Source organism: Xenopus tropicalis, chromosome 2, assembly GCF_000004195.4.
Source record: "Xenopus tropicalis strain Nigerian chromosome 2, UCB_Xtro_10.0, whole genome shotgun sequence".
Classification (NCBI taxonomy): domain Eukaryota; kingdom Metazoa; phylum Chordata; class Amphibia; order Anura; family Pipidae; genus Xenopus; species Xenopus tropicalis.
In genome coordinates this window covers 62,975,337-63,001,476 of record NC_030678.2, presented here as the reverse complement: position 1 = coordinate 63,001,476, position 26,140 = coordinate 62,975,337, and the positions used below count along the sequence as shown (strand labels likewise).

Sequence of the window (26,140 nt, the reverse complement as noted above, 5' to 3'; positions counted from 1 at the left end):
TTTGTCAGTTTCATAACTTTAATATAAATATTATATTGCCATAGAGAATCATTCACATTAGACAAGCCACACAGAAGGAAAAATAAAAAAATCAGCAAGTATTTAAATACATTGGTAGACATTGACAATGGAATTAATATTTACAGCAATGTATGGATAGCGAAACAAATTAAGAACAGAATTTTACTGGTAGCAAAAACAGTCAATGTCTTTTGCATATTTGAACTTGAGTAAGAAAAAGCAAATTTGCAATTAGGCACATACGTTATATCCTGTTATATAATTACTGTAATTTGCAGGTCTTAGTAGAAGCAGATTTAAATATTTTAGCATCTACCTGGTTTCTTATTAAACTTAAAAGGAGAACCATGAAAAGACGACATTTATTTTCACACATATTCTCCAAAATGGATGTTTCTGAAGGAATACCTAAAGCTCTTTATCAATATTTCTTTAAAATTAAGTATATAAAACACTGTGCCTGTCACCCATTTCTCCAGTGTCTGGTAAAGAATCTGATGACAAACATTAGTCCAGTCTATCAGACTGCCTGATGGCAAACATGTGAAAGCCATGAAGGAGGCTGCAGCTAAAAACAAAAAATGGACTATGTATTGGCAGTGATTAGATGCACACTGTTTAATAGAAATATTTATATTAGACAAAACGGAAATGTAATAAACAGTATTCTTGAAAAAACTGAACTTTTTCACACTGCTTTTTTGCTAATAAGCAAACTTTGCTTCAGTTTGGTCACAAAGTCCATTTCTGTCCTTTTTCACCCTAACATTTTTTGTGTGAATTTTTGTTCAAAATCTGGATCTTTAAAATGCAAAATGGTTGAGAGGATTAGTGATGCTCAGCAGTCAAAAAGTAATTAATTTTTTTACTATTATGTGTTATTACCACTTATTTAGGTAGTCTTGCTATTTGACTTCCAGTTTTTTATTTAAACAGGTGCATGGTGATAGAAATAAAGTGAACCCATCAACAAATCAAACGTTTCATTCAAAAAATAACTGTAGATGAAAAAGTTAATTAAAAAACTGCAATTATGTTATTTTATTAAATAGCATAATTTCTCCATGCTAATTTTTATGCTGAATATCTCCAAAGAAAGTCACATTAAAAATTGGTATTAGGTAATGCAGACTAATGAAAGGAGACTTGATGTGTCTTGAAAATACATCCTCCTTCCCTATTATAATACTCCATTATGAACAGCACACTTCTGTTGGTCAGTGACACTTCTGCTTGCATTGGGAAGTAATGCTGCACAGACTACAACAAGCTATTCAAGGAGAAAAGAAATGAAGACCATTGTAAATAAAATACACAAACATTGCAATTATTTCTAGGTAAGATTGTCCTAATCTGTTTTATTTAGTTAAAAAAAATGTATCAGAAACAGAGTAACATTCGTTACATACTGGGATATACTGGGATCATTCCAATGTATTGGTTAATGTTTCCCAACTACCATTTAGGTTGCATTTTATGCCAAACTTTCCTTACCCCAGAATTTTAGTAGTCAAAATTTGTGTGGGGTAGGTGATTTACAAAGTAGATACAAGAAAAAAAAATTTGCTGGAAAAAAAGGAAAAACTAAACAAACAAAAATACCCCCCTTACACATACAAAACTGAACAAGTGCTAGTAACACCTAAAAATCTAAGCTCTTATGTCTTACTAAAGCAAGACATATTGTCAATAACTTATTCCTTAAGAATACCAAGCTTCATTAGTGCTTCCCTGCGGTGCTCATCATTGGATCCCTTAGGAGTAATCTTTACACTGGTGACAGGAGCAGGGGTTCTAGAGTTCCTAAAGAAGAGTAAGCGTCGACTATCACCTTTCTCTGCATCAGTAGTTTGCTCTTCCAAACTAGCAAAATCTTTGCCTGTGCCTAAGGAAGCTGGTCGTGGTCGGTTATTTCTGAGGAAATTTGCTGAAAACATTGGTTTCTTGAAGAAAGAGTTGCCTCCCTTTTGACTCTGGTTATCAGAACTGGGCAATGAACTACTTATACCTATTCCAGACCGTTCCAAAGTGTTAGACTTGATGTTAATTTGCCTTAGGCCAGGTACTGTACTTTGAGGAAGACGTAAAAATGGTTCATCAGAATGATCAAAGTGTGTACTGTGTCTTTGGCTGCTGTCTACAACAGTCTTGCCCTTCCCCTCCCTAAGCACAACTTCTGAAACACTCTGAGGAACTGCAGTATCTATGGGTCTTGGGAAATTAATGCTTTTGCCAGGACTAGTGTTCACATTCTCCAATGAGCCTACTTTAGTTATGTTTTGCTGTTTCTTCTCAGTTACATGTTCAATTCCTCTAGCAGAAACATGGTATGATGCTGGACCAGAAAGGTCTTTCTCGTGGGCATTTATTTTCAGGCTTCTAATTTCATCATTTTTCGCATTACTGGCTGAATTATCAGTCACTAATTGAGCCAGTACCTCTCCCCCCTTATCTTTGGTGTGTAAGCTTACAGGTGGAGGGTTTCGAAGATTATCAGTTTTAATAGAATGAGCCTCCTTAGAAGGTTGAAAGATTCTGGTCAACGTTTCATCAGACTTCTCCAAAGAGCTTCCCTTCAAACTTAATCGGTTTCTGTGAATATCAATTTTTACTCCAGAGCTTGTGCTTTCATGTTTACAAGACTCAGCTTGTTTCAGAGTGCCAGTCCCACTCTGAGGTTCATATGGATTCTCTATAAACCTTGACTTCGGTTTGTTTATCAAAGCTTCATTTCTAGGACCAATATCAACTGATTTTGGAGAACCTTGGAAACAATGTTGTGTAGGACTGGTCCCTAGAACATCTGCCTTTTCTTGTTGATTTATGCTTATACGATTTCCATAAGAATCCTTATGGCCAGGCCCTACAATACTCTGGGATATTGAGATTTCTGCAGCCCTAAAGACTGTAGGAGGTTTAACTGAAGTAGTTCTCTGTGCTTCATTTTTCTCCTGCATCAGACCCAACTTCTGCAGAGCCTCTCTTCTTGCCCTCTCCTGCTCTTTAGAATGAGAAAGTTTAGTATTTATAGATTCAATAGACTTGTCAGTGTTCCTTTCATGTGCAGAAAAAGCTCTTGGCCTTTGCTGAGGATCAAGGTTTGTGGCAATGACTCCACTGCTTGGCTTTATAATAATGTGTGGGGGCAATTTGCGTGGCTTGGGTGCAGTTGGAGGCCCCTGTTTAACATTACCATCCCCTTTTTCCACAAGGGGATTGGGAGATTCTTCTAATCCAGTTACCACTGTTTTCTGCAATATGGGCCGTGGAAAAATAAGAGATGTTGTCCCTTTTACATTACTATGACCAGAGTGAGCAGCTTCTGGCTGTTCAACAGGTTGTGCAGATGCTATCGAACTCTTTTCGAGCTGGACCTCAAGTGGTTCAGCGGGAATGCTTACATAGTGTTCTTTCTCCACATTTTGGAGATCACGAAAAGGCTCTGGGGGTGGCAAAAGATGAAGGTCTTGTAAAGGCAACTCTACTATTTCAGTATAGTTTAAAGATGACAAACTTTTGTGTTTAATATCCAGTGCATTGCCTGGGTGTATTCTTGAGTTTAGTGTTTCCTCAGTTGAATGCTTCGTGGTTTCCTCTTTTGGCACCTGAATGATTCTTGGAAAGCTGTGGTACCCCTGCTTTGGCAAAGCAGGTTTATTAAAATTTACTGTATCTTGTTCATTTGCAATATTTTCAGTTCTGGGATGGTTAACACTTTTGGTTTTCTCATAATCTGTATCCAAGACAAAAAAAAATACTAATTTATTTCTGATACAACGCATTTAAAAATGATTTCTTTATAGAACAACATTTAATAGGTATACATATCAGTAGCCACCAGGATTCAAATAGCACAAAGATGGCTTCAACATTTATATACAATATCAGATGGATAGCAGAGAGACAATGAAAATATATCACATCAAGAGGAAAGCTGAAAAAAAATCTAAGTTTATTCTGACTTGATTTTATAAAAAATAAAAAATGTGCACATTTAGAAAAATTACATTTTTAAATTTTTAGAAGTCAGTGACTGAGTAGAGCAGTTGGTTACATTGAATTACTATCCCTGGATCTAAGCCCCTTATCTATTTGAAGTTTTCCAAATAATATATTTTGCATTGAACCTTTGTATCCTGGCAAAAATAATTTTGCCAGGGTACATTATGTGGCAAATATTCCAAATACTGGTAAACATTGTTGCATTAAAACATAGATGTCCATGATCCAACTTTTCAGGGGCAAATAAATTTGTCATAAGCAAGATTTGCCATCTCTTTAAGATGGGAAAACAAGTTCAGATAAGAGTTGCCATGTTGCATAATAGGCTATGATTTTGAATAGCATCAGTAACTATTTAACTGTAATGGTGCCCAATATTAAGCATGTTTTATCATCATTCATACCTGTAGAAGTTTGTTGCCCAATTTGTCATATTTTAATGGAGTAGCTCACCTTTGAATTTACTTGTAGTATAATGTACACAGTAATATTATGAGACATTTTGCAATTAATTTTTATATTTATTTTATTATTTAGGTTTCGGTCAAGTAGCATTCCAGATTTAAATGTCTGAGGACTTGTTGCTACAGTCCGATTTATCCTAACAACGAAGCAGTGGTTTCAGTGATACCTTAGAAGATGATGAGGAGGGCCTGAATAAAAGATAAGTAATAAAAAGTAACAATAAAATTGTAACCTCACAGATCAATAATTTTCTGGCTGCTGGGGTCAGTGACCATGATTTAAAAACTGCAAAAATGCATGACAAATAATTATAACACTATAATAAATAAAAATGAACTAGGTGAACTACCCCGTTAATGGGTCATTGAAGGTGTCAGGCAGAAGGATTCTACATACTGCGGAAATGCAGCCTACAGTGTTAGTTGGATGGTGTGTTGTCATTTCTTTAAAAGGTTCATAAAAACAAATTTGGGGTTTTAATGAAATTAACTATTTGTAAAAGGCTAATGTGGGATATACTGTTCTACTTTGATACATCCTGAAAGGATTTTATGCCTTTAGAGTTAAATCACAAAGTATTTGATATCAACTGGTATTTGTATTTTTTCTAAAGCTTACAACTTTTGCATATTTTCTGCGATGTTTTTGTTAATTTGCACGTCAATTTGTGCAAGAAAATAGTATTTGTCGCAAAGAGTACGAAAGTTTCGGATTCATTCAAGCTTCGATGTCGTGACTTTCCTTGGGCCAGGCTGGAACTGGAGTGCCATTGATTCCTATGGGAGGCTTCCAAAATCATGCATTGAAGTGTCAAAGTCAGAAAGGTTTTCCCACCGTTTAGGATCGTTTGGATACGAAAATTTTGTGACTATCAGATCGCCATTCGCAAACAATCGTTTCGATACAAAAATTTCTTAACTTTCGGATCGTAAGTACGAAATCTTCGTATTCAAAAGAACGGAATTTTTGTGACTTTGGCAATCATCCGATTTCGTGATTTGGATTCTTACTTTAATGAATGTGCCCCTTAGACTGGCCACTATAAACTAAGTGAGTCCTTTACAATGTTTAGAAATCCACAAGAATACAGCCTATTAATCTAACCTGAGATGGGTGACAACTAAAGGACATCATTTAGGTCAGTCTGGCAGATTTATAGTAAAGTTTTGACTGTTGTTGCCTTGTTTACGTTTTGTAAACATCTCATTTTTTTAATCTCTTAAGTAAAAATATTTAAAATGTCGTCTTTTTTTCTTGCTTCCTACTGCAATGGGACCTCCTTATCTATATTAAAAGGAGATGACATGCTTTTATCAGTTGAGGTAGTGCTTTCATAAAATGGGGCACAACTGTCCAAAAGTTATCCTGTGAAGGGTTCCAGAAATAAGGAATAGTTGCCACATGTTCACAGCAAAGAGGACAGAGATAAGTATTCAGCAGTTTGGGGTGGGGTTTAATGCAGACCACAAACAATGACTGCTTTCTGCTACTGGTGCTGAAGATGCGCTTATTACACATTTCTGCCTAGATGATGAGTAAATATCTCAGGTACTGTAACTAAGGATTTTAAAAAGTGTTAAACTATATTTCAATACCAACTTATTAAGTATTAGAGCTAAACTACACAGGAGGATAGTGCTGTTGAATCGACAGATTACATGTTACAAGTCAGATGTAGCTGTATGGGTTAAACAGTAACGGGACTGATGGAAAAATATAATGTGTAAACTACAAGGAAGGCTTGCTGTCTGACACAACATGTCTCTTGGAAGGGAATGCTGTGTGCTGTGTCTGCATCCAACAAGATAAAATCTAAAGGTGTCTGACTAACTTTTTTCTCTCATTTAAATACATGGACTGTTGTATCAGAAGACACCATTTGACTTTATCTGAACCAACTTATATTGCAGCTGTAGGGATCAGATTTTGTAGGATTCTAACAAAATCTTGTGCTGTTTTGTATGACAAGATGCTGCGGGTGTGATAAAATGACCTACAAAATGTGATCAAAATCTCCTGTGTAGTTTAGCCCTTACACACATTAAATGTGATATAAATAGTAGAAGTCTCATTTAAAAAGGCAAAAGGTATTATGGTACAAAGAGGTTGTCGTGACTGATAAATGATTATAAGTATGCACACTATTTCACCATAAAAAAGCTATATTTAGATTTTTAATTGTATCTTATGTAATCCAAAAGCACAGAATAGATGGATTTATTGGCCAACAAATGCTCACGTGGATTGCTAGGCTGTGATTATAATTATATGTCCACACCCTTTAAGAATCTGCCTTAACATGCATAACCACATGCCCTAAAGGAAAGTGATCCCTATTTTAAATACGTCATGGAAAACACATTGGGGAAGATTAATCTCCACAGGAAAAAATGTTTTGACTGTTGGTTTTATTCATGTGAATATTTTTCCCACGCTGATTCATCCATTGAGCAGATATAAAATATCTCACCAATGGACTGCAATAAGAGTTTAAGAAAAAGATAAAGAAAAAATAACTGAAAAGGAAAAGGAGTGCCTGGTGTTAAAGCCTGACCACATCTGTTGTATAAACGCTTTATGGTTTTTGGCAAATCACAGTCACCCAGGCCATAAATATTATAATATGAGGTTTAAAGCACCACCTGGGTTCTGTGACCTTATATAAGTCATGGACCTCCAATATGAGTTCTATCAAGCCTGTAGTTTGGAGTAAAAGATAAGTTATTTAATGCATATGTGGTTTAAGTGTAGAGATGTCCTGTGCAAAAAGTGTGCAAGGGTAAAAGCTGATGACTTTAAGTACTGAGAGCTGGACATAAGATGTTATTGTATAATATACTTTGGATCCATGTGCAGCCACTCACTAAACTGTTGTACATAGAGCTTTTGTACTGAAAGTATGGATATGGCAGGAATTAAGGAATGCCAGTACATCCTTATAAAAATTAAATTAAAATAAGCCCCAATAAAAATGATTTAACTAAATGAATGTAACAAACACACACGTTATTTTTGTCATATATATTATATAATCTGTGATAACAATATAAACTTTTGGTTCCAAGGAAAAATGTGTGACAAATTGATAATCTGTGATTTTTGCCCCTTTGTAAATGAAATAGCTAAAAGCACAGCATACATTTTGCCCTTTTTTAAAATATTTTTTTTAAGAAGTCACCATAAAGCAGCAAACAATGGAATAAAATTAGGTCTATCAAAAAACCTTGTTCTTTCATTATTACAGATATACGTACCAGGTCTAATACCAATGGGTTCTGGTTGCAGTAGGCTGGGAATATTCTCTGTGTTTTCGGATTCATCATTGGACAGTCCACTGTCTGCTTCATTTTCTAGGGAATCTATAGTTTCCTCAAGAAACATCAAACATTCTCGTTCCTCGGCAGAAAGATGATCATAGTTGTCCCCACTCTGAACAAATTAAATAAATGATATAAAATGGTAAATAAGGATAACCAAAGTTTAGGAAGTTTGCATCACACAAGAGGGTATATACACATTTCAACACTGAAACAGTGCTCTCTTTGCTTCTTTCATAAAATGGGGGGAATTCTCAATACAGGTATGGGATCTATTATCCGAAATGCTCAGGACCTGGGGTTTTCCGGATATGGGGTCTTTCTGTGATTTGGATCTCCATACTTTAAAGGGGAACTATCGTGAAAATTAAATTTTTCAGATGGATAGATATAATCAAAATAATAAAATTCTCAAATATATTTGTTTACCAAAAATGCTTACTTTTTTAAATAAAAGAAATAAGATTACAGACTATTAGAAGCCTTTCTCACAGAGTCAGTTCAAGGGATTGCTGAATGGGAGTGGCAACAACGTGCTGTGATGTCACAAAACCAGTAACAATGTCCCGCCCTCCCCTATGCTGAAGGCAAAGCATCCTTCCACACCTCAAAGCTTCCACTTTGCAGCAACTTATCTCCCACAAATCACTAGGTACCAAGAGAAAACACCCTAAATATGAACGCCAGTTTGATGACCAATATGTATAGGTTTACCTAAGTATGTGGGTGGCATGTAGGGGCCCAATGGGAACATACCCCCATATGATTAATTATTTCTGTCATTTCAGCTCCTGCAAAATCAACACATTTACATCATTATATGTGGGATAAAGCTAGTAAAAAGTGTGCTTGCCCCTGTAAGCCATATATTTTTGGAAAGTACACATTCCAAAGTACCAAGCTGCAAAGCTTTTCTAAGTTTACCGATTTTTATGACATTTCCAAAAATCACCTCAAAACCTCCAATATGCAGCCTCTTATTTTCTACAGGTGATTAGGTACCAAGATAAAACATCCTAAATATGAACCCCAGGGGGCTAATGAACAGTTTGATGCCCACTGTACATAGGTTTATCAAAGCACATGGCACTTAGAGACCCCAAAATATACCTTGTGCACACTAATTTCATGGCTTACCTTTACCTAATTCATAAACACATGGCAGTTTTATGTGGGGTAAAAGCTGCAGAAATGTAGGGTGACCCCTGAAAACCACATATTTTTGGAAAGTACACAATCTGACAAATCCAAAAAGGTTAAAGAGTCTTTTTTTACACCAAAGTACCAATCTGCAAAGCTCTCCTAAATTTAGTGGTTTTTATGACTTTTCTGAAAAATGTTTAAAAATGTTGCAATTTGCCACATCTCAATACAATTTCTTGCTAAAGTATGTTGGATGTATAGACCCTAAATGAAAATAGTGCATATGAATTTTCCCTGAATTTGCATTACATTACATTCTCATATAAGGCTATGGAAAAACATATGGAAAAACACAGAGAATTGGCCCCTTCACTGGCATCTTCTTCCCTGCGCCCGGTACCACTGCTTTGTCCAGGGTGCGCACACGTGTCAGTTCCTAAATGCATACTCAAACATTTCAGAGCTGAAATCCACTGCGTGTGTGCACTCTGTACATAGCAGTGGTACCGGGCACAGGCAAGTAAGAAGGCTGATGCCAGTGAAGGGGCTGATTCTTGGTCTTCGTTCAGACAATCCAGCCCTGCGTAGCAGTAGCCTTAGTGTAACACTTGGCCAACCCTGTACCATACCAAACAGTAATTAATTACTTGACCTTGGTAACTCCCCTCAGGGTTCAGAGCAGGAATTACAACCACAAACACAGATTTGGGAAAAAACATTTACAAATCTGAAGTTTATTTTTTTTAGGCAAATGTTACACAACAGAGGTTATTTTTCCCATGTGAGGTTGCATACGCAGTTGGCCCATTGTAAGGGTTTCTTTGCACACACACACACACACACTCTCTCACACAGAAAGACACACATAGATTCACGGACTGACACACACAGATATACCCACACACGTACATATACACAGATTTACCCACACACACAGATTTACCCACACACAGATTTACCCCCACACACACAGATTTACCCCCCCCCCCCCACACACACACACACAGATTTACCCACACACACAGATTTACCCACACACACACACACACACACAGATTTCCCCCCCCCCCCCCCCCCCCCCCACACACACACACAGATTTCCCCCCCCCCCCCCCCCCCCACACACACACACACACACACACACAGATACATACAAATATACCCACACACACACACACACACAGATACATACAAATATACCCACACACACACACACAGATACATACAAATATACCCACACACACACACAGATACATACAAATATACCCACACACACACACAGATACACACAAATATACAAACACACACACTGATAATGATACACATACACACAAACACCCAGAGATATACAACTCTCCCCTCTCCCAAAAGGCACCTAAAGGCAGCAACTTTAGCTCTGTCCCTTCTCTGAAATCTTCACAGAAAACTCCTGCTCTCTCCTGACCCCGCCCCCTCCCAACAGCGTGTGCATTACAAACCAGCATTGGTAGGTCACTGCTGCAAAAGGCTCCTCTCTCCGTTCAGGGACAGATTTCTGCAAAACTCCTGCCTCTACCTCAACTTCCCCCTTCCCCCGACTGTGTCAGAAGTAGTTCCCCCCCCCTTCACAGCACATGCTTTTAGCTGAGCAGTGAGACACGCTGATGTCCCAGTTTGAATGCCCTGTATGTAATATTCACCAGCCACTGATTTACTTCTTACAAACCTTTCTAGGGAGAGGGCACTGCAAAAGGAGAGAGCAGGCAGGAGTTTTGCATTCAAACGGAGCCTCTGAAGCCATTGAACTACTGATGCTGGCTTTCCTTAGCTCCAGATTGACAGCACTGGCGGCCAATGAGAGAAAGGCATACCTGTCAGTTAGCTAAACCCGACTCCGACTTCATAGCAGGCTAGGAGCAGGGCTGAGAGAAGCAGCTGCTAGAGGGAGCACTGTGAAAACTGATATATATTAAAAACTGTATAAAATTTTTAATACATTATATTTAGAGACTTTCATAACTTTATGTGATGATTCATTTTAATGATTATTAATTTCACGATAGTTCCCCTTTAAGTCTACGTATTTAAACATTAAATAGTAAGTAATAATTAATTATATCTTAGTTGGGACCAAGTACAAATTACTGATTTACAGTATAGTTACAGAAAAAAAGAAACCATTTATAAAAAAGAAAAAATTGAATTATTTGCTTAAAATTGAGTCTATGGGAGGATGACCTTCCTGTAATTTTGAGCTTTCTGGATAATGTGTTTTTCAAATAACAGATCCTATACCTGTATCTGATTCACTGTCTGGATTGTTCGGAAATTGTACATACAAAAAAGTCTATGCAGCAGACAGGGGCCCATTAATACTCTGAAGTGCTATTAGTATACGTAAGTAAAGAGCTGTTAGTGATTAGGATGAGTCCCAAATTTTAAAAAAAACAAAACAAAAAAAAAAAAAACTAAATTCCATATTTGTCTACACCCCATTATGCTTAGAACATGCCCTTGATATGCCAAAACCATGCCATACAGTTTGGTCTGCTGTGAGTTTCACAGGGCCCCTAACTGGATTCTCCTCCTCCCCACTGGCATAATATAAAAACGTAAGTTTAAGTAACACTTTTAGAACAGATACAGTGAGTTTTTAGCAGTACAATATTATAGCATTTTAGAGTTTGCAGATTACATTTATTATCTTGGCAGGTTACGTTGAAGGAAAACCCCCAAAATGAATACTTAACAAACAGAGTTTATATTATGTAACCTATTAAAGAATCTCATGACCAGAAATAATGCAGCTTTAACTGTAACAGGAAGAAGTGTGGAAACAAAAGACAGAACTCTGTCCATTAATTGGCTGATGTGGCCTAGCATGCATGTGCGCCTTGGCTCGTTTGTGTGCACTGTGAATTCTATGATCTCAGGAGGCGGCCCCTAATTCGCAATACGCAATAGTACATACTACTAAAAAAGTATATTTTTATGAAAATGGTTTATTTAGAAGCAGGGTTTTACATATGAGCTTGTTTATGCAATATATTTTTACAGAAACCTACGTTTGAGGGTATTGTTTTCCTTTAAGTTATTAAATTAAGTAACTATATACATAATTTACACAATTTGCATAACTTTCACAACGCTGACGGGGCCCCTCTCCTGAAGCAGAATTTACTGGGCCTGGGACACCATGAACCCCCTCTCACCTCCTGATGGTGGCCCTGTTTATACCTAGTATGTATAGACAAGAATGCATCATTTTCTCCATAGTAGTCTAGCATAGTAGATTCTCATTTATATGATCTGATGAAAAATGCATATTTTAAAAGGTATACTAGACACATAGTCCTAATTCATAGAGTCAAACATAGTAGGGCTACCTGAAACATGCATGGGGTTTGGCGGTAATCGGGGTATGCTGAATTTAGGGACAAAATCAAAACTAGGCATGTTTGTTGAATATTGTGTAGTATCAGCCCTGTACACAACAGAATTTACATTCTATGCTCAGATGATTGTGCCTAAATACAAAAATCCACATTATCTGATTTCACTGTCTCCCAACAAATGTTTTAACAATATAGAGAAACCAAAACAAAATATAATTGAATTTACTCTTATTTGTAAAAAATTAAGATTAATCTCAACATTTCAAAGTTATGGGTTAGTATTAAAATAATCCTATCATGGGAAAACATGCTTTTAAAAATGCACCAGTTAATAGCGGTGTTCTTGCAGAATTCTGCACCGAAATCAGTTTATCAAAGAGCAAACAGATTTTTTTATATTTTATTTTGAAATCTGACATGGGACTAGACATATTCTTAGTTTCCCAGGTGCCCTCAGCCATGTGACTTGTGCTCTGATAAACTTTCAGTCACTCTTTACCGCTGCACTCCAAAAATAAATGAATAAAAAAAATACATTTGTTGGTTCAAGAATAAAATTTTATATGATGAGTGAATTATCTGCAATGTAAATAGTGTCATTTAGAAATAAAAAGTACACCAGAAAATCATGACAAAATCCCTTTAATATTTCCATTCTTTAAAATAGTAGCATGTAGCACTATAAGCACCCAATCAAGGCAATCTTTGATAGTACTAAACAGTTGGTTGTTCTTATTTTAATTAAGGCCAACCCATTTTTATCATTTCACATCTGAGCCCACATGACATTCCACTAACTTCCACTGTGTTGTGGGTGATCAGCTTCAGAGAAATGTGCATAGATATGATCATTTGCAGGGGATACCATTCTTCTGACAGCAATCTAGACAGCAGAATATCTTAACCCTAGGTATCTGATTTGCAATGTATCCAATTAAATTAGTTCCTATTACAGGTACATTTTATTAACTAAACTCTATAGCAAGTGGTGTACTGTTATTCCTATTTAGCGGACACCAACCAAATGGGGACTGGTATACCGCTTATGCCATTTGTTTCTATGCTAAACCTAAAATTGTCTCACTTCTGGAGAATAGATTCAATTTGACGTGCAACAAAAAAAAATCTGCACTCAGTTTTGTGGAAAGACTAGCCAAGTTGGGGTGGTTTACACTGGAGAAGAGGCACTTATAAAGGTATCATATAACAATCTTTATAATGATTTATATACCAGTAGGTCCTTTCAGCAGCCATGATGGCACCCATTTCAATTAGAAGAAAGGAGGATCTGTCTAAATATTCAGCCCTTTCTTCAAGATCCACATTAGAAAAGTTTACTTTTTAATTTAAATCAGCAGGGGGTTCCAAATTGTTATGAACCCCCCTGCGGTTATAATTGCTTATCCGACACCCCAGGCGGTGCTCCCGTTTGCTAGAAATTGTACCGGCTCGGGGTATTTCTGAAGTTCCTCATCTCCATATTCTTTGTCTTCTTCTATCTTCTCTGTTTTCCAGTCTGGGCCGGTGCATTTGCAGCAAAGTGAAAGCTGAACTTCGATACAAAACCAGTTTATTTACTCTACTGCGCACGCACTTGCCCGTGCCCAAAGAGAAGAAGACAGAAAAAGAAGAAAATAACAGCAAAAGAGCTACTACAGGAATAACCTGGACCAGTGCAGTTCAAACAAAAGCACCATCCCAGGGTATCAGGTAAGCAAATATGATCAGTTATTTAAACTTTCATATCTCCTTACTTAAAAAACAAAATTTGAGGCCCTGCCTTACCCACTTTAAGTACACAGTGCCTACAGCCCTGCTCACTACTCTAACAGCCCACAGAGGATGACGTTAGTGTGTGACATATGCATGTAGCACAAGTACTTGGGGGAGGATGTCCTAATATGTACATATGAGAAGGCAACAATTTCACGTATTTCACTGTCTTCTCCACTAGGTAATCTCAGCCCCAAAGTGTTCCTTCCTTCTTGTTTGTGTGCTCACATAATAAAATGTAACTGTTTTTAAAAGTGCGCACAAAAGAAAGTAAGGGGAGAATTGCTTCTCCATTAGTTATTTATGCAGGGCTATTGTTGAAACATAATATAAATTTGCTTTTTTATGATCTTTGCCAATCTTTTATTGGCCTGAGTTGTGTAGTAAAACAGTTCAGATTTAACTGGCATTCTGGCAACACTAGTCCTTAAATTAGAACAGCAGTCAAGTGTCTGCACAAATCATGGATTATGGTTAAAGCTGTTTATTTGAAAGCATTGAGCATCAAATAAGGTGTGGATGCATGCAGCTATTGATGCAAAACAAAGGCGTCAACTGTTATTTATCTGAGCATTCTACCTAGCCTTAGATACATGTATTTTGCGTAAGCTACTTACCAAAGCAGAATGATTGGAAGAGATGCTTTCCATGCTGTCACAACTGCCTGTGCTGCCCACGCTGTTTAATACCTCCATTCCTACATTCCGTATACAAAGATCCTTTTCAGGCATCAACCCATAAAAGTCGCAGAAGAAAATAAAAATTTTTTTCCAGAAGATATGGATATCTGATATCGGAACAATGAAAAACAGAAATACAGGTATAATTTCAGCAGTAACAAGATATCATTATATACAAAAACAATGCAAAAACCATTTTCAGTTCTGTGCCTAAAAACAATATGCCACAGGGCTTTACAGAGATCATACATAAACATAATTATGTGCCCCAGTGAAGCTTACAATATAAGTCCCTATACCATTTACACACGCTATGGTCAGTTTTATCAGACATGCCCTGTGATGTGCCCCAGGAATTCTTAGGTTTTGGGTTTTCCACCTTCAGTGTAACTGGTTAAAAGCTGGCTAGAATTAATTTACTGTATGGACTGCCTAGAATCTACTCAAATCTAGACTCAAATTCTTTACCACATGGTCTAAAATACAGCTCATGACAGCCAAAACTTGCACTCCTTTAGGTTTATCATCTAATACATGGCTGAGGAGCTGGTAGGATGAAAGAGTAATTTACCTATATAGATTGGTAGGAGCACAGTTCAGACTTCTTTATAAACACAATAAAGAGACTGCAATGTGGCATAATCAGGCCCAGACCTACAGACTGCCCCCACCCATCTAACAAATACTTAGGCAGTATTCGGTGCATTACTTAGGATCACCAATTCCATAAAATAACCAGGGCATCCTTGTTGTTACTGAAAATTAAACAAAACAAATGACCGTTACAGACAAAAAGGGTTAACAGAGTTGGCAAGCACTTGTTTAGCCAAAAAAAAAACCAATGCATTAAAATCATTCCTTCACAGAGCTTCTTACAGTTGGGTTATTGACATGGTTTGTCCACCTCTTAAATGATCCCTGCAAATGATACCACATTCACTGAATTATTCCCTTTTAATACAAAATTTTTCTATCTTCAAGTGCCCAAATCCATCCACCAATATTTAAATCACACTCACTTTGCATTGTGTAGGTCTTACAAAGATGACGTTTGCCAGTGAATTAAGTTGTGAATGCCATTTGCTATACTAACAGAAGTATGCATTCTCTACATACAGTGGAGGAAATAATTATTTGACCCCTCACTGATTTTGTAAGTTTGTCCAATGACAAAGAAATGAAAAGTCTCAGAACAGTATCATTTCAATGGTAGGTTTATTTTAACAGTGGCAGATAGCACATCAAAAGGAAAATCGAAAAAATAACTTTAAATAAAAGATAGCAACTGATTTGCATTTCATTGAGTGAAATAAGTTTTTGAACCCCTACCAACCATTAAGAGTTCTGGCTCCCACAGAGTGGTTAGACACTTCTACTCAATTAGTCAACCTCATTAAGGACACCTGTCTTAACTAGTCACCTGTATAAAAGACACCTGTCCACAGAATCAATCAATCAATCAAGCAGACTCCAAACTCTCCAACATGGGAAAGACCAAAGAGCTGTCCAAGGATGTCAGAGACAAAATTGTAGACCTGCACAAGGCTGGAATGGGCTACAAAACCATTAGCAAGAAGCTGGGAGAGAAGGTGACAACTGTTGGTGCGATTGTTCGAAAATGGAAGGAGCACAAAATGACCATCAATCGACCTCGCTCTGGGGCTCCACGCAAGATCTCACCTCGTGGGGTGTCAATGATTCTGAGAAAGGTGAAAAAGCATCCTAGAACTACACGGGAGGAGTTAGTTAATGACCTCAAATTAGCAGGGACCACAGTCACCAAGAAAACCATTGGAAACACATTACACCGCAATGGATTAAAATCCTGCAGGGCTCGCAAGGTCCCCCTGCTCAAGAAGGCACATGTGCAGGCCCGTCTGAAGTTTGCCAATGAACACCTGAATGATTTTGTGAGTGACTGGGAGAAGGTGCTGTGGTCTGATGAGACCAAAATAGAGCTCTTTGGCATTAACTCAACTCGCTGTGTTTGGAGGAAGAAAAATGCTGCCTATGACCCCCAAAACACCGTCCCCACCGTCAAGCATGGGGGTGGAAACATTTTGCTTTGGGGGTGTTTTTCTGCTAAGGGCACAGGACAACTTATTCGCATTAACGGGAAAATGGACGGAGCCATGTATCGTGAAATCCTGAAAGACAACCTCCTTCCCTCTGCCAGGAAACTGAAAATGGGTCGTGGATGGGTGTTCCAGCACGACAATGACCCAAAACATACAGCAAAGGCAACAAAGGAGTGGCTCAAGAAGAAGCACATTAAGGTCATGGAGTGGCCTAGTCAGTCTCCGGACCTTAATCCAATAGAAAACCTATGGAGGGAGCTCAAGCTCAGAGTTGCACAGAGACAGCCTCGAAACCTTAGGGATTTAGAGATGATCTGCAAAGAGGAGTGGGCCAACATTCCTCCTAAAATGTGCGCAAACTTGGTCATCAATTACAAGAAACGTTTGACCTCTGTGCTTGCAAACAAGGGTTTTTCCACTAAGTATTAAGTCTTTTTTTGTTGGAAGGTTCAAAAACTTATTTCACTCAATGAAATGCAAATCAGTTGCTATCTTTTATTTAAAGTTATTTTTTCGATTTTCCTGTTGATGTGCTATCTGCCACTGTTAAAATAAACCTACCATTGAAATGATACTGTTCTGAGACTTTTCATTTCTTTGTCATTGGACAAACTTACAAAATCAGTGAGGGGTCAAATAATTATTTCCTCCACTGTAGGTTGGTGAATGTAGTAGAAACTACACTTCATTTAACCCAGTATTTATGATAAACTCTTCACATTTTGTGAAGGTATTTGATATTACAATTTAGAGTGGAAAAGGTTGAAAAAACATCCAGGGCTGGGAGACATAGGGTTAGTTGACATCTCTGTAAAAAACCACTGCAATAGTGCACAATGTTGGTTTTTTGTTTTTTTTTTAAATGAAAGAACTTGAAAGTCTAAGCTACCTTCCCCACATAATGTATATTTCCATGGTTTTAAAGTTATTTGGAAATATATTTGCAGTCTCTTCTGGGTCTGACTCACAAACCAATGTAACTGAAGTCAGATCTGCTCCATGATGTTTTGCCATCATTGATCAGCTGGCATCAAACACTGTTTTAGGAGTCATAGCCAGGAATGCAGAAAATGTAGTCAGACAGATATTGCTATTAATAGCAAATGCATTTACAAATAACTTTATTACCACTGTAATTAATGTATATTGTACCATTGCATTGTTGCAATGTATATTACATTCTCTTTCACAGTGCAACTAACTTTTTGGGTGGAGGACTGAAAATGCTGTTTTTCTTTCACTGTGCAACAAACTTTTTAGGTGGAGGACTGGAGGATTTGTGGCTGAATATGCACAGATGGGCATTTTCAGGCAGAGACCTACTTCTGGTGTGCACTGAGAGGCAGATGCAGTGCTTGTTAGTTCTGCTGGAATATTTACTGTATGCCAGAGAAGAATACCAATATCACGTGTGATATTAGTCTTTTGGCTATTATGATGGCAGTAACAAAAGCTTACTGCCAAGGTTCTTGATATTATTGAGAATGTCATGGCAGTGAAGCCCTAACAAATCTAAAAGTTCATACTTCCTTGCAAATCTCAAGTTCTAAAGAAGTATCAAAGTGGAAAAAATGCAAACAGCTCTATCCTATGTTTACTGGCTTTTTTACTTGTGAAACCTGATTGCAATATTGAGCAATGGCTATATATCTTTGCCCAGTTTCCAGATACATAGGTCAAAGTACATGTTTTTCCAAGCAAATTAATAAAACATTGCATAGTATTCAAACTAGCAATTACATTTTACCTAGAATATGGCTGGTCACATTGACACCTACAAGGTTTAGATATTGGGGTTAATTTAGAGAAGCAAGTGTAGTATGCCAAGTGCAATTTTGGACACAAATATGCAAAATAATGCAATATAATGCAATAAAACAGGACAGTGGCACTTGCATGCTTTCAAGAATCAGAGGTAATTTTGTTTCATATTGGGGATTGTTTAATTTTTGCCGCTTGAAATGAAAATGTACACATTATTCTTTAGGCACCAGCCTGCTCCAACTGTTAATGCAGGATGGGAACCCTGGAACCCCACCACTTGCGCAATGGCAGAAATACAAGCAAAGAGTGTGTTTAGGTGAAAGTACCTTTAATTAATGGCGTCCATACATGCACTGATTGCATCCTTTTTTTTTTTTTTTTTTTTTTTTTTTTAACAACTGCACTTGGGCTGAGTTAATAAATGAGCCATATTGTGTTTTAAGCTATTAACATTTTAGATACCAGCCCTGTGTCAAAAAGCAAAACGTATGAAATTCAAAATTCAGGTATTCTTCAGGTATTTATTCAGGTATTTATCAGTAGGCTTAATATGACCGCTCTATCCACTCATACTGTGGCATTCTTCCCAGGCTGGTTCCACTGGTCCTACATTACTTTAGTTTGCAGAATGCTTCCGTCCATGAAAAGTATTGCACAAACAAACTTTGTTGAGCCTCATAACCAGTCCTAGCCTGGTTGTCATATTTGGTTTAGTACAACTGCAACAGCGTAATCTATAGGAAAATGGTGTACTATATTTTTGCAACACAGTTAGGAAGGATTAATAGTTAATGATTTATTAACTACTTTCGCTTCTGAAGAATCCAGATCAGATTTTCCTCCTTTTTATATTACCCAGCTACTGTGTGTAAAGAGCTTGGCAAATTCGTTGTACTGTGCCTCATCAGCAACCAGGAGGAAACGTGGTTACTAGTTACTAGCAGGTTGCCTTATATTGGGAAAGTAAACTTTTGTAGCTAGAAAGGTATTTCCAGAGGTTTGGGAGTGGTTTGTAAGAATACTTGTCTGCAAATAGACAAACAGTAAGAGAAATATTCAGGGTGTTGCCCTTACTAGTGCCAGCAGACTAGCAAGCAGGAGGGTTTGTTCTCTTGTGGTAATTAGGGTGAAGTTACCTACTGTACTGCTTTATAAATATGCTCCTAGATGCCGTGGCCTATAGTTGCTTGCACCAAACTTTATAGACAAATATTTTAGTATATTTAATCTTGATGGTACATAAAAACTATAAAAAAAAAGTGGTGCATAAAAGAGTATTAACACTTGCAAACTATGCAGACAGCAATTATACAGTTAACAAAATGCTAGTAGCAGTGTGCATACCAGGGACAGGGTGCAGGCTTCTATGGCAGTTAATATTCAACTTTCTCTGTAGTATGTAAATAGTGAAAGTTGAATGCACTGCCTTCCTCCTGGCACAGTTTCAAGCAGAAATGTAGTGGTTTTTACAGAAACATGCAAGGGATTCATTCCCTGTTCTTGCTTCTCGTGTTGCCTTGCAAAAATTTGGCACTGGCAAGTATACTGAACCAACATTTGAATAGGTCTTTATTTCACACTGAAGAAACAATCAGATACAGACAGCCTATGGCTCAGTATGCCAGCAACTGATGAAAGAGGAGCTTTAGACCCCTGCCACACAGGGCAGAGTCTCAGCCTGAAGATAAACACAGGCTGAGTGTCTGCCCCTACACTTTAAACAACAATAAGCTTTATATACACTACAAATGTAGTCTTACAAATTAACACATTTTAGTTAGGCCATGGGCACAAGGAGCATTTGCTCCGCTTCTCTTTTATTTAGCCTTCATATTTTTTTTGCATGCTAAGAGAAGTGGATACCCTCCCTTCCGCAGCTCTGTGAATCTGCACTGAAAAGTACAGCTTCCGCCCAAGTGCTGTGTACCTGCACTTAAGCAGAAGCTGTACTTTTCATTGCAGATAAATGGAGCTGCAGAATGGGGCGGATCCTCTTCTCTCAGCCTGCAAAAAAAACAAAAAAAAAAACGCAGGCTTAGAGAAGCCAAGCAAACTTTCTGTGTGCCCATGGCCTAATGGTCCCCTGTGTAAACAAACCAATGAAGTGTTAGCATTTTTAGACAAAGAGCTAAACAACAATAATAATAATAAAATATTATCATCTAAGAAAAACATTGTTTTAATCAGTGCTAAAATTACTTAGTACACCATGCAGTAATTTTTTTATGAAGTTATATAATAAAAGGTGCAAAGTTTAACTTTATCATCCAATCAGCAGTGACCATTTAGTAGTTACCTGAGTAAAAGGAAATCTCTTATAGGTTACTGTATCTCGGTAAACTTGTTTCATGTTTTACTTGTGTTGCAAGGATCTGCTTACAAACAGTAAAAAGAAAATTTTGCAGGAATGTTTCCTTACAAGTACTCTCACACCTCTCTCACACAGCACAAAATTTTTACTGCATTACAAAAATGGGAAACACATACATGGATCATTTACTCCTCTGCTGAAAAAACACACTGGCCTGGAGCACTGTCCTAGTAAGTGCTGCCATATTGTTATCTTTCCCTGAATCTCTGTTCAACCCTGGGGTATGGGCATGCACAGCAGAGCAAAAGTTAAGCTTTTAATGGCTAAGTCATGGTGCTCATTAGACTATTACACTGCACAGGTTTATGTTTGAGGTAAACAATTATAATCACAGGGTGCTTAAGAAATTGGCAATCCCCAGAGAAGGAGCACTCAAACATAAAGGACTTTGTTTAGCATGTAGATAGGTCGTCCTAGCAAAGGAGTGTGTTCTGTATTAGTTTTTGCTTTAAATATTAGATTAGATTAGAAGGAGTTATTAAAGGACAGAGAAAATGTGATTGTGAATGTCTGCCAGTACCTGGCTCTCTAATGTCTCCTTATGATAAAGTTTCCAGCATCTGGTATGGGGTGATCATTCTTTTCATTGTTTTTTTTAGGTTGTTTTCAAACAACATAAAATTTGTTAAGCATGTGTGGTAATAGTCTGCTCCTTTCTCTGACTGTCATGGCATGCTGGTCGTGTTTGTAGGAGAAAGTATCTAATGCTAGCTTATCCATGATGGCAGGCATATAGTGGTACAAAACAGCTGACTTAGACATTTGGGAAGTGGGACAATCCTTTATGTTTACTGAAGACTCTCTACATACAGAAGGACCTGTCTATTCTCTAACATTGTTGATCCATAAGGCCAAAACCTAAAAACAAAAAGTAAGAATATTCCTACAGGAATACAAATTGCAAATAATATTTTTTTAAATAATTTATTTTTTCTTTGTAATTAAAAAAACAGTACCTTGTACTTGTTGGTACCTAAGCAACATGGATTCATATTGGGGGTAAAACAATTAATTAATGATTAATTAATTAATAATTAAATGATTTTTAGCTGACAAGGTATTAAGATCCAAATTACAGAAAAATCCCTTATCCAGAAAAACCCTGGGCCCCGATGTTGCTTCAAGAATAATAGGAAAAATACTCTAATCATTTTTTATATTAAAAAAATGTAGCTTTAAGCTAGCTTTACTTGTTTTTGATTGCAAAGTGGTAGTTCAAAAAACAGATTCATAGGCTTCACAATTCAACAGTTACTCCATAGAAGTCTGCACTGCAAGACATGAGATTTTTTGACTGTTCTGCTATCTGATCTTCTAGCAGAAACCTTAATTACTGTACGTACATACATTAAAAAACTTTAATGTATGTAATAACTTGCCATAAGGTACAAGAATAAAAAAACAATATTTCGCTTTTTGAGACAAGGGAGGGGTTTCACCTTGTTTGCATCTATCACTCCAATCTTACGTTCAAAGTTACCATAAAGGGACACTAAAACCAACCACAAAATTCCCATGTGCCCCGAAGTTCACCCACTAGAGATTGAAGAAAACATATAGAAACCAATCCACCAATGAGAATTTGAACGAAACAAAAGAATTCACTAATGAGAATGCTGATTACCATTTAGTCATCTTGCTATCATCTTACATAAGGATATTATGTAATTTATTACAATACACTGTTATCATACATAGGATAAGGGACACACTTGTTCAGTGCTAGGAAAACTGTGCTTAAAGCTTTCAATGCCTGTGGCAGGAACAAAAAAACATGGAGCCTGATTTACATAGATGAAAAGCAATTTTCAGTGGTCTATTATTTTTCAATTTACTAGAGCTGTGGGGCCTGAAAACTTGGGGCACAGTTTTATTTAGCAATATTGCTTATATTGTTTAACTATAGTTTAAATGCCTCCACCTTGATAATATGTTAAAGTATAATGGGATTTGTAGTCCAACAACAAAGTAAAGTGTGGTTGAGTAGTGCAGCATGGTAGGGTTTAGTGTCCCTTTCATTCTTTGTTTTTTGCCTGCTCTTGTGTCCATGGATGGGGACCTACTTTTGAACAGTGATCTGATCAAACAAATGTCCACGGATTCGGTTGGGTATTCAGTGAATCTTTCACAAAGGATTTGAGGTTTAGCTGGATCCCAAAATAGTGGATTTGGTGCATTCCTAGTCAAGCGTGACAAAGCAATCAGCCAAAATTGTTACATATATGGCTAGCGGTAGTCTACACTGGTTCTCAAGTAAAGAATAGATGCATATATTTATGCACCAATATACACCAACCCTAGTAGCATAACCCCTCCTATAAGATTTCAGTTTCCTCATGCCCCCATCAGATGCTGCATACAACCCTAGTCACTTTGTAAAATCACTTTGTGCCCACAGGCAAACAAATCTGCAAGCATTACATAAACAGATTAATTCGCTTTTAATGGATTGTTTCTTGTATGCCTGACCAGATCTAATGCTCATCCTTTTTTTTTTTTAATTAAACACATATGTTGCAAAACATTGAGAACATAATTTGTACTAGAAATGCACCGCATCCAGGACTTGGTTCGGTATTCAGGCAGGATTCTGCCTTTTTCGGCAGGGTTCAGATTCAGCTGAATCCACGGTCCTGGCTGGACCGAATCAGAATCCTAATTAGCATATGCTAATTTGAAGGGTTAAATGTCCCAATGTGAACACGGAAGTGAAAAAATTTTCGCCGTAGCCGCATGCGCCTACATTTACCTCTTCCATATAGTAATTAGCATATGCTAATTAGGATTCGGTTCATTATTCAGCCGAATCCAAATTATGTAAAGACCCAGGTCCCAAGCATTCAGGATAACAGGCCCCATACCTGTACCTGTTAATAATAATAATTACTAAAGGGTAGCATGTGTAGTAAAAAGCGAGAGCAAGACTGCAAAGACATATGGAATGGCTTCCAATAAAGCCTGTGACAGCTTGTGGGCAGAAGGTAAAACCTATTGCTACAGTTTCTGAACATAGTACATATACTTCACATGTTGGTTTATACAAAGGCAGCACATATGGGACACTGTATCTTTAACAGTAAGACATCACCTGATTTCTATTTAATGATACACATACACAGCTAACATACCAGGATTAAATAAGAGTCCTTCAGTTTGCACTCTAGTGCAGAAAAAGGGTAAATGAAAACTAGGTAATCATTACAGGGCAAGCCACTGGTTCCCATGCTACAAGTTAAATAGGCATCAGGCAAATAATTATAGACAAGCTTAAATGTATATTACAGCTTAGCTTCCATTACCTGCCTCTACTTAAAGAAATATTCTACCTACATAAAATGTTTTACAGTACAGAGGAAGAGCAAGTTTCACAAAATGGTGATAACAGGGCTGGAGAAACATGTATAGAATTTTCTTTATGTCAACACATTCTAGCCAACATGAATTTCAAGCAGTATTAGCATACACTGGTTGCCGTATTAACTATTTTACCAAGTATTGCCCTTCGGCTTTCTATCCACTGTGTCAGAGTTCAATGTTTCAAGAGTAAAAGTCACCAGAACAATAATGGATCAGATAAAAATAAGTACATTTCTTTAAGTGGACTATTCATTATACGTTTTCCCTCCCCAAAGAGGTGACTGGGAATTAAAAGAGCTGGGCATAACGTTGTCCTTTTGCTTCTATGAAAGTTAACCAAAAACCTTGATAACAGTTTCTACTTCTAAATAATTAAACCCATCCAGCATTATTAGAAAATGGTTTACCAGAAAATAGGAAAATCTAAATGAAGCAAAGAAGTCCTCTGCTGTGTAATACAACCCAGGGCACTTCTGTCTAGTTAACTAAACAAATAAAGGCTAGTTATTAATTAACTCACCTGTAAATCTGTATATCCAGATGGCCAAATGGAGTATACTAGCTGTCAGATTTTGTTTTCCTAAATCCACAAGCAAATCCTTCTAAAACATTTTGTCTCCAGAGAGTTTTCTCTGACTCAGCTGCATAGGTGAAAAGCAACTCACCTGTCTGGCTGTCAGTCCCTCCCTAACTTGCTCACTCTCTCGGGTCACAGAGAGGCGGTACTGCAAGAATGTTGTAGCCAATCAGCTTTCTTGTGTGTTGCAAGCTGAGGTATGTGCAGGTACATTGCCAAATCAACAATTAACCAATTACTTACTGTGCTATGCACAGCTCTTTTGCAACGGTATACATGTTTTTTTAAAGGTGAAGGTTGGAATGTGTGTTGTTATTGCAGGTTTAAGAATGTGAAAGAAATATATTTAAAAACTTTAAGTAGTATTAATGATATTATAAATCCTTTTAACCTGTGGTGGCTCACTCACAGCTCAGCAAAAGAGTAGATTACTAAGTGGAGGTCTTTTTTTAGCATTATACTACAATTGTACAATTCAGGATATTGTTTACTATCATTAAAGCTGTTATAGAAAACAAGTATTAAAGCTAAAATTATAATGACTCATACTAGGTTTGCAACTTCAGAAGTCTAAAAATGGACATGTATTAAATTCCCAACCTGCGTAACTAGTCAGCATGTAATACAGATGCAAGCTACAGACTGTGCTATGTTCTGTTCAGATATGCAATTTGTATCTAGATTACATACACACTGAATACCTAGCACAGGGAAGTGGTGAGGGGATAAGATAAGCAAATTGGGAGTTTGTGTGTTTATGTTGGGTAGCAGGCAGTGATTCTCAAACTGTCAGGCTGACCCACCAGGGGGAAGGGCACAGGTATTGTGCTCCACTTTAACTCCAATTTTGAATTAACTTCACCTTTGTGAATTTTCTCCACAATGATTTTAACACCAACATAATATCGTAATCACAGATTTGTCTGATTCTTAAATGGTATGTCACATTTATAACAGTGGCATCGGGAAAGACAATTTAATGCTGTGCCACAAATGGATTTTGTGAATTTGAAGTTCTCTTTATGTTTATTTAGCACCAAATTATGTCTTACTCCAGTTTTTCTTTAGTCCACTTATGTGAATGCCCCCCTCCAACAAGCTTGAACTAAAAAATATAAAGCCATTAGTGTAAGGTCATTTGAAGGTTCAAATGGACTGTGCTTTTTTAACTTAAATTAACTATGTAACGATGTAGAACAATAAATTAATAGAATAACT

At 37.2% G+C, this 26,140-nt stretch overlaps 1 protein-coding gene across 2 annotated transcripts; it reads right to left on the bottom strand.

Moving 5' to 3' along the window:
* Nucleotides 1-25,114, bottom strand: c1orf116 (chromosome 1 open reading frame 116). 2 transcript variants are annotated; one of them, XM_012956176.3, is made up of 4 exons: nt 25,011-25,114; nt 14,713-14,882; nt 7,743-7,917; nt 1-3,754 (listed from the first exon to the last, which is right to left on the bottom strand). In XM_012956176.3, the coding sequence occupies exons 2-4, from the start codon at nt 14,824-14,826 to the stop codon at nt 1,716-1,718; spliced, it is 2,328 nt and encodes a 775-aa protein (XP_012811630.1). In that variant the 5' UTR covers nt 14,827-14,882; nt 25,011-25,114; the 3' UTR covers nt 1-1,715.
* Between the last annotated feature and the right edge of the window lie 1,026 nt (nt 25,115-26,140).

Coding starts and splice junctions, on each gene's coding strand:
- c1orf116 (XM_012956176.3), bottom strand. CDS start 14,826: ATGCCTGAAAAGGATCTTTGTATACGGAATGTAGGAATGGAGGTATTA. Junction 7,918..14,712: donor CTTCCAATCATTCTGCTTTG/GTAAGTAGCTTA, acceptor TAATTTGTTCAG/AGTGGGGACAACTATGATCA. Junction 3,755..7,742: donor ACCCATTGGTATTAGACCTG/GTACGTATATCT, acceptor TCTTGGATACAG/ATTATGAGAAAACCAAAAGT.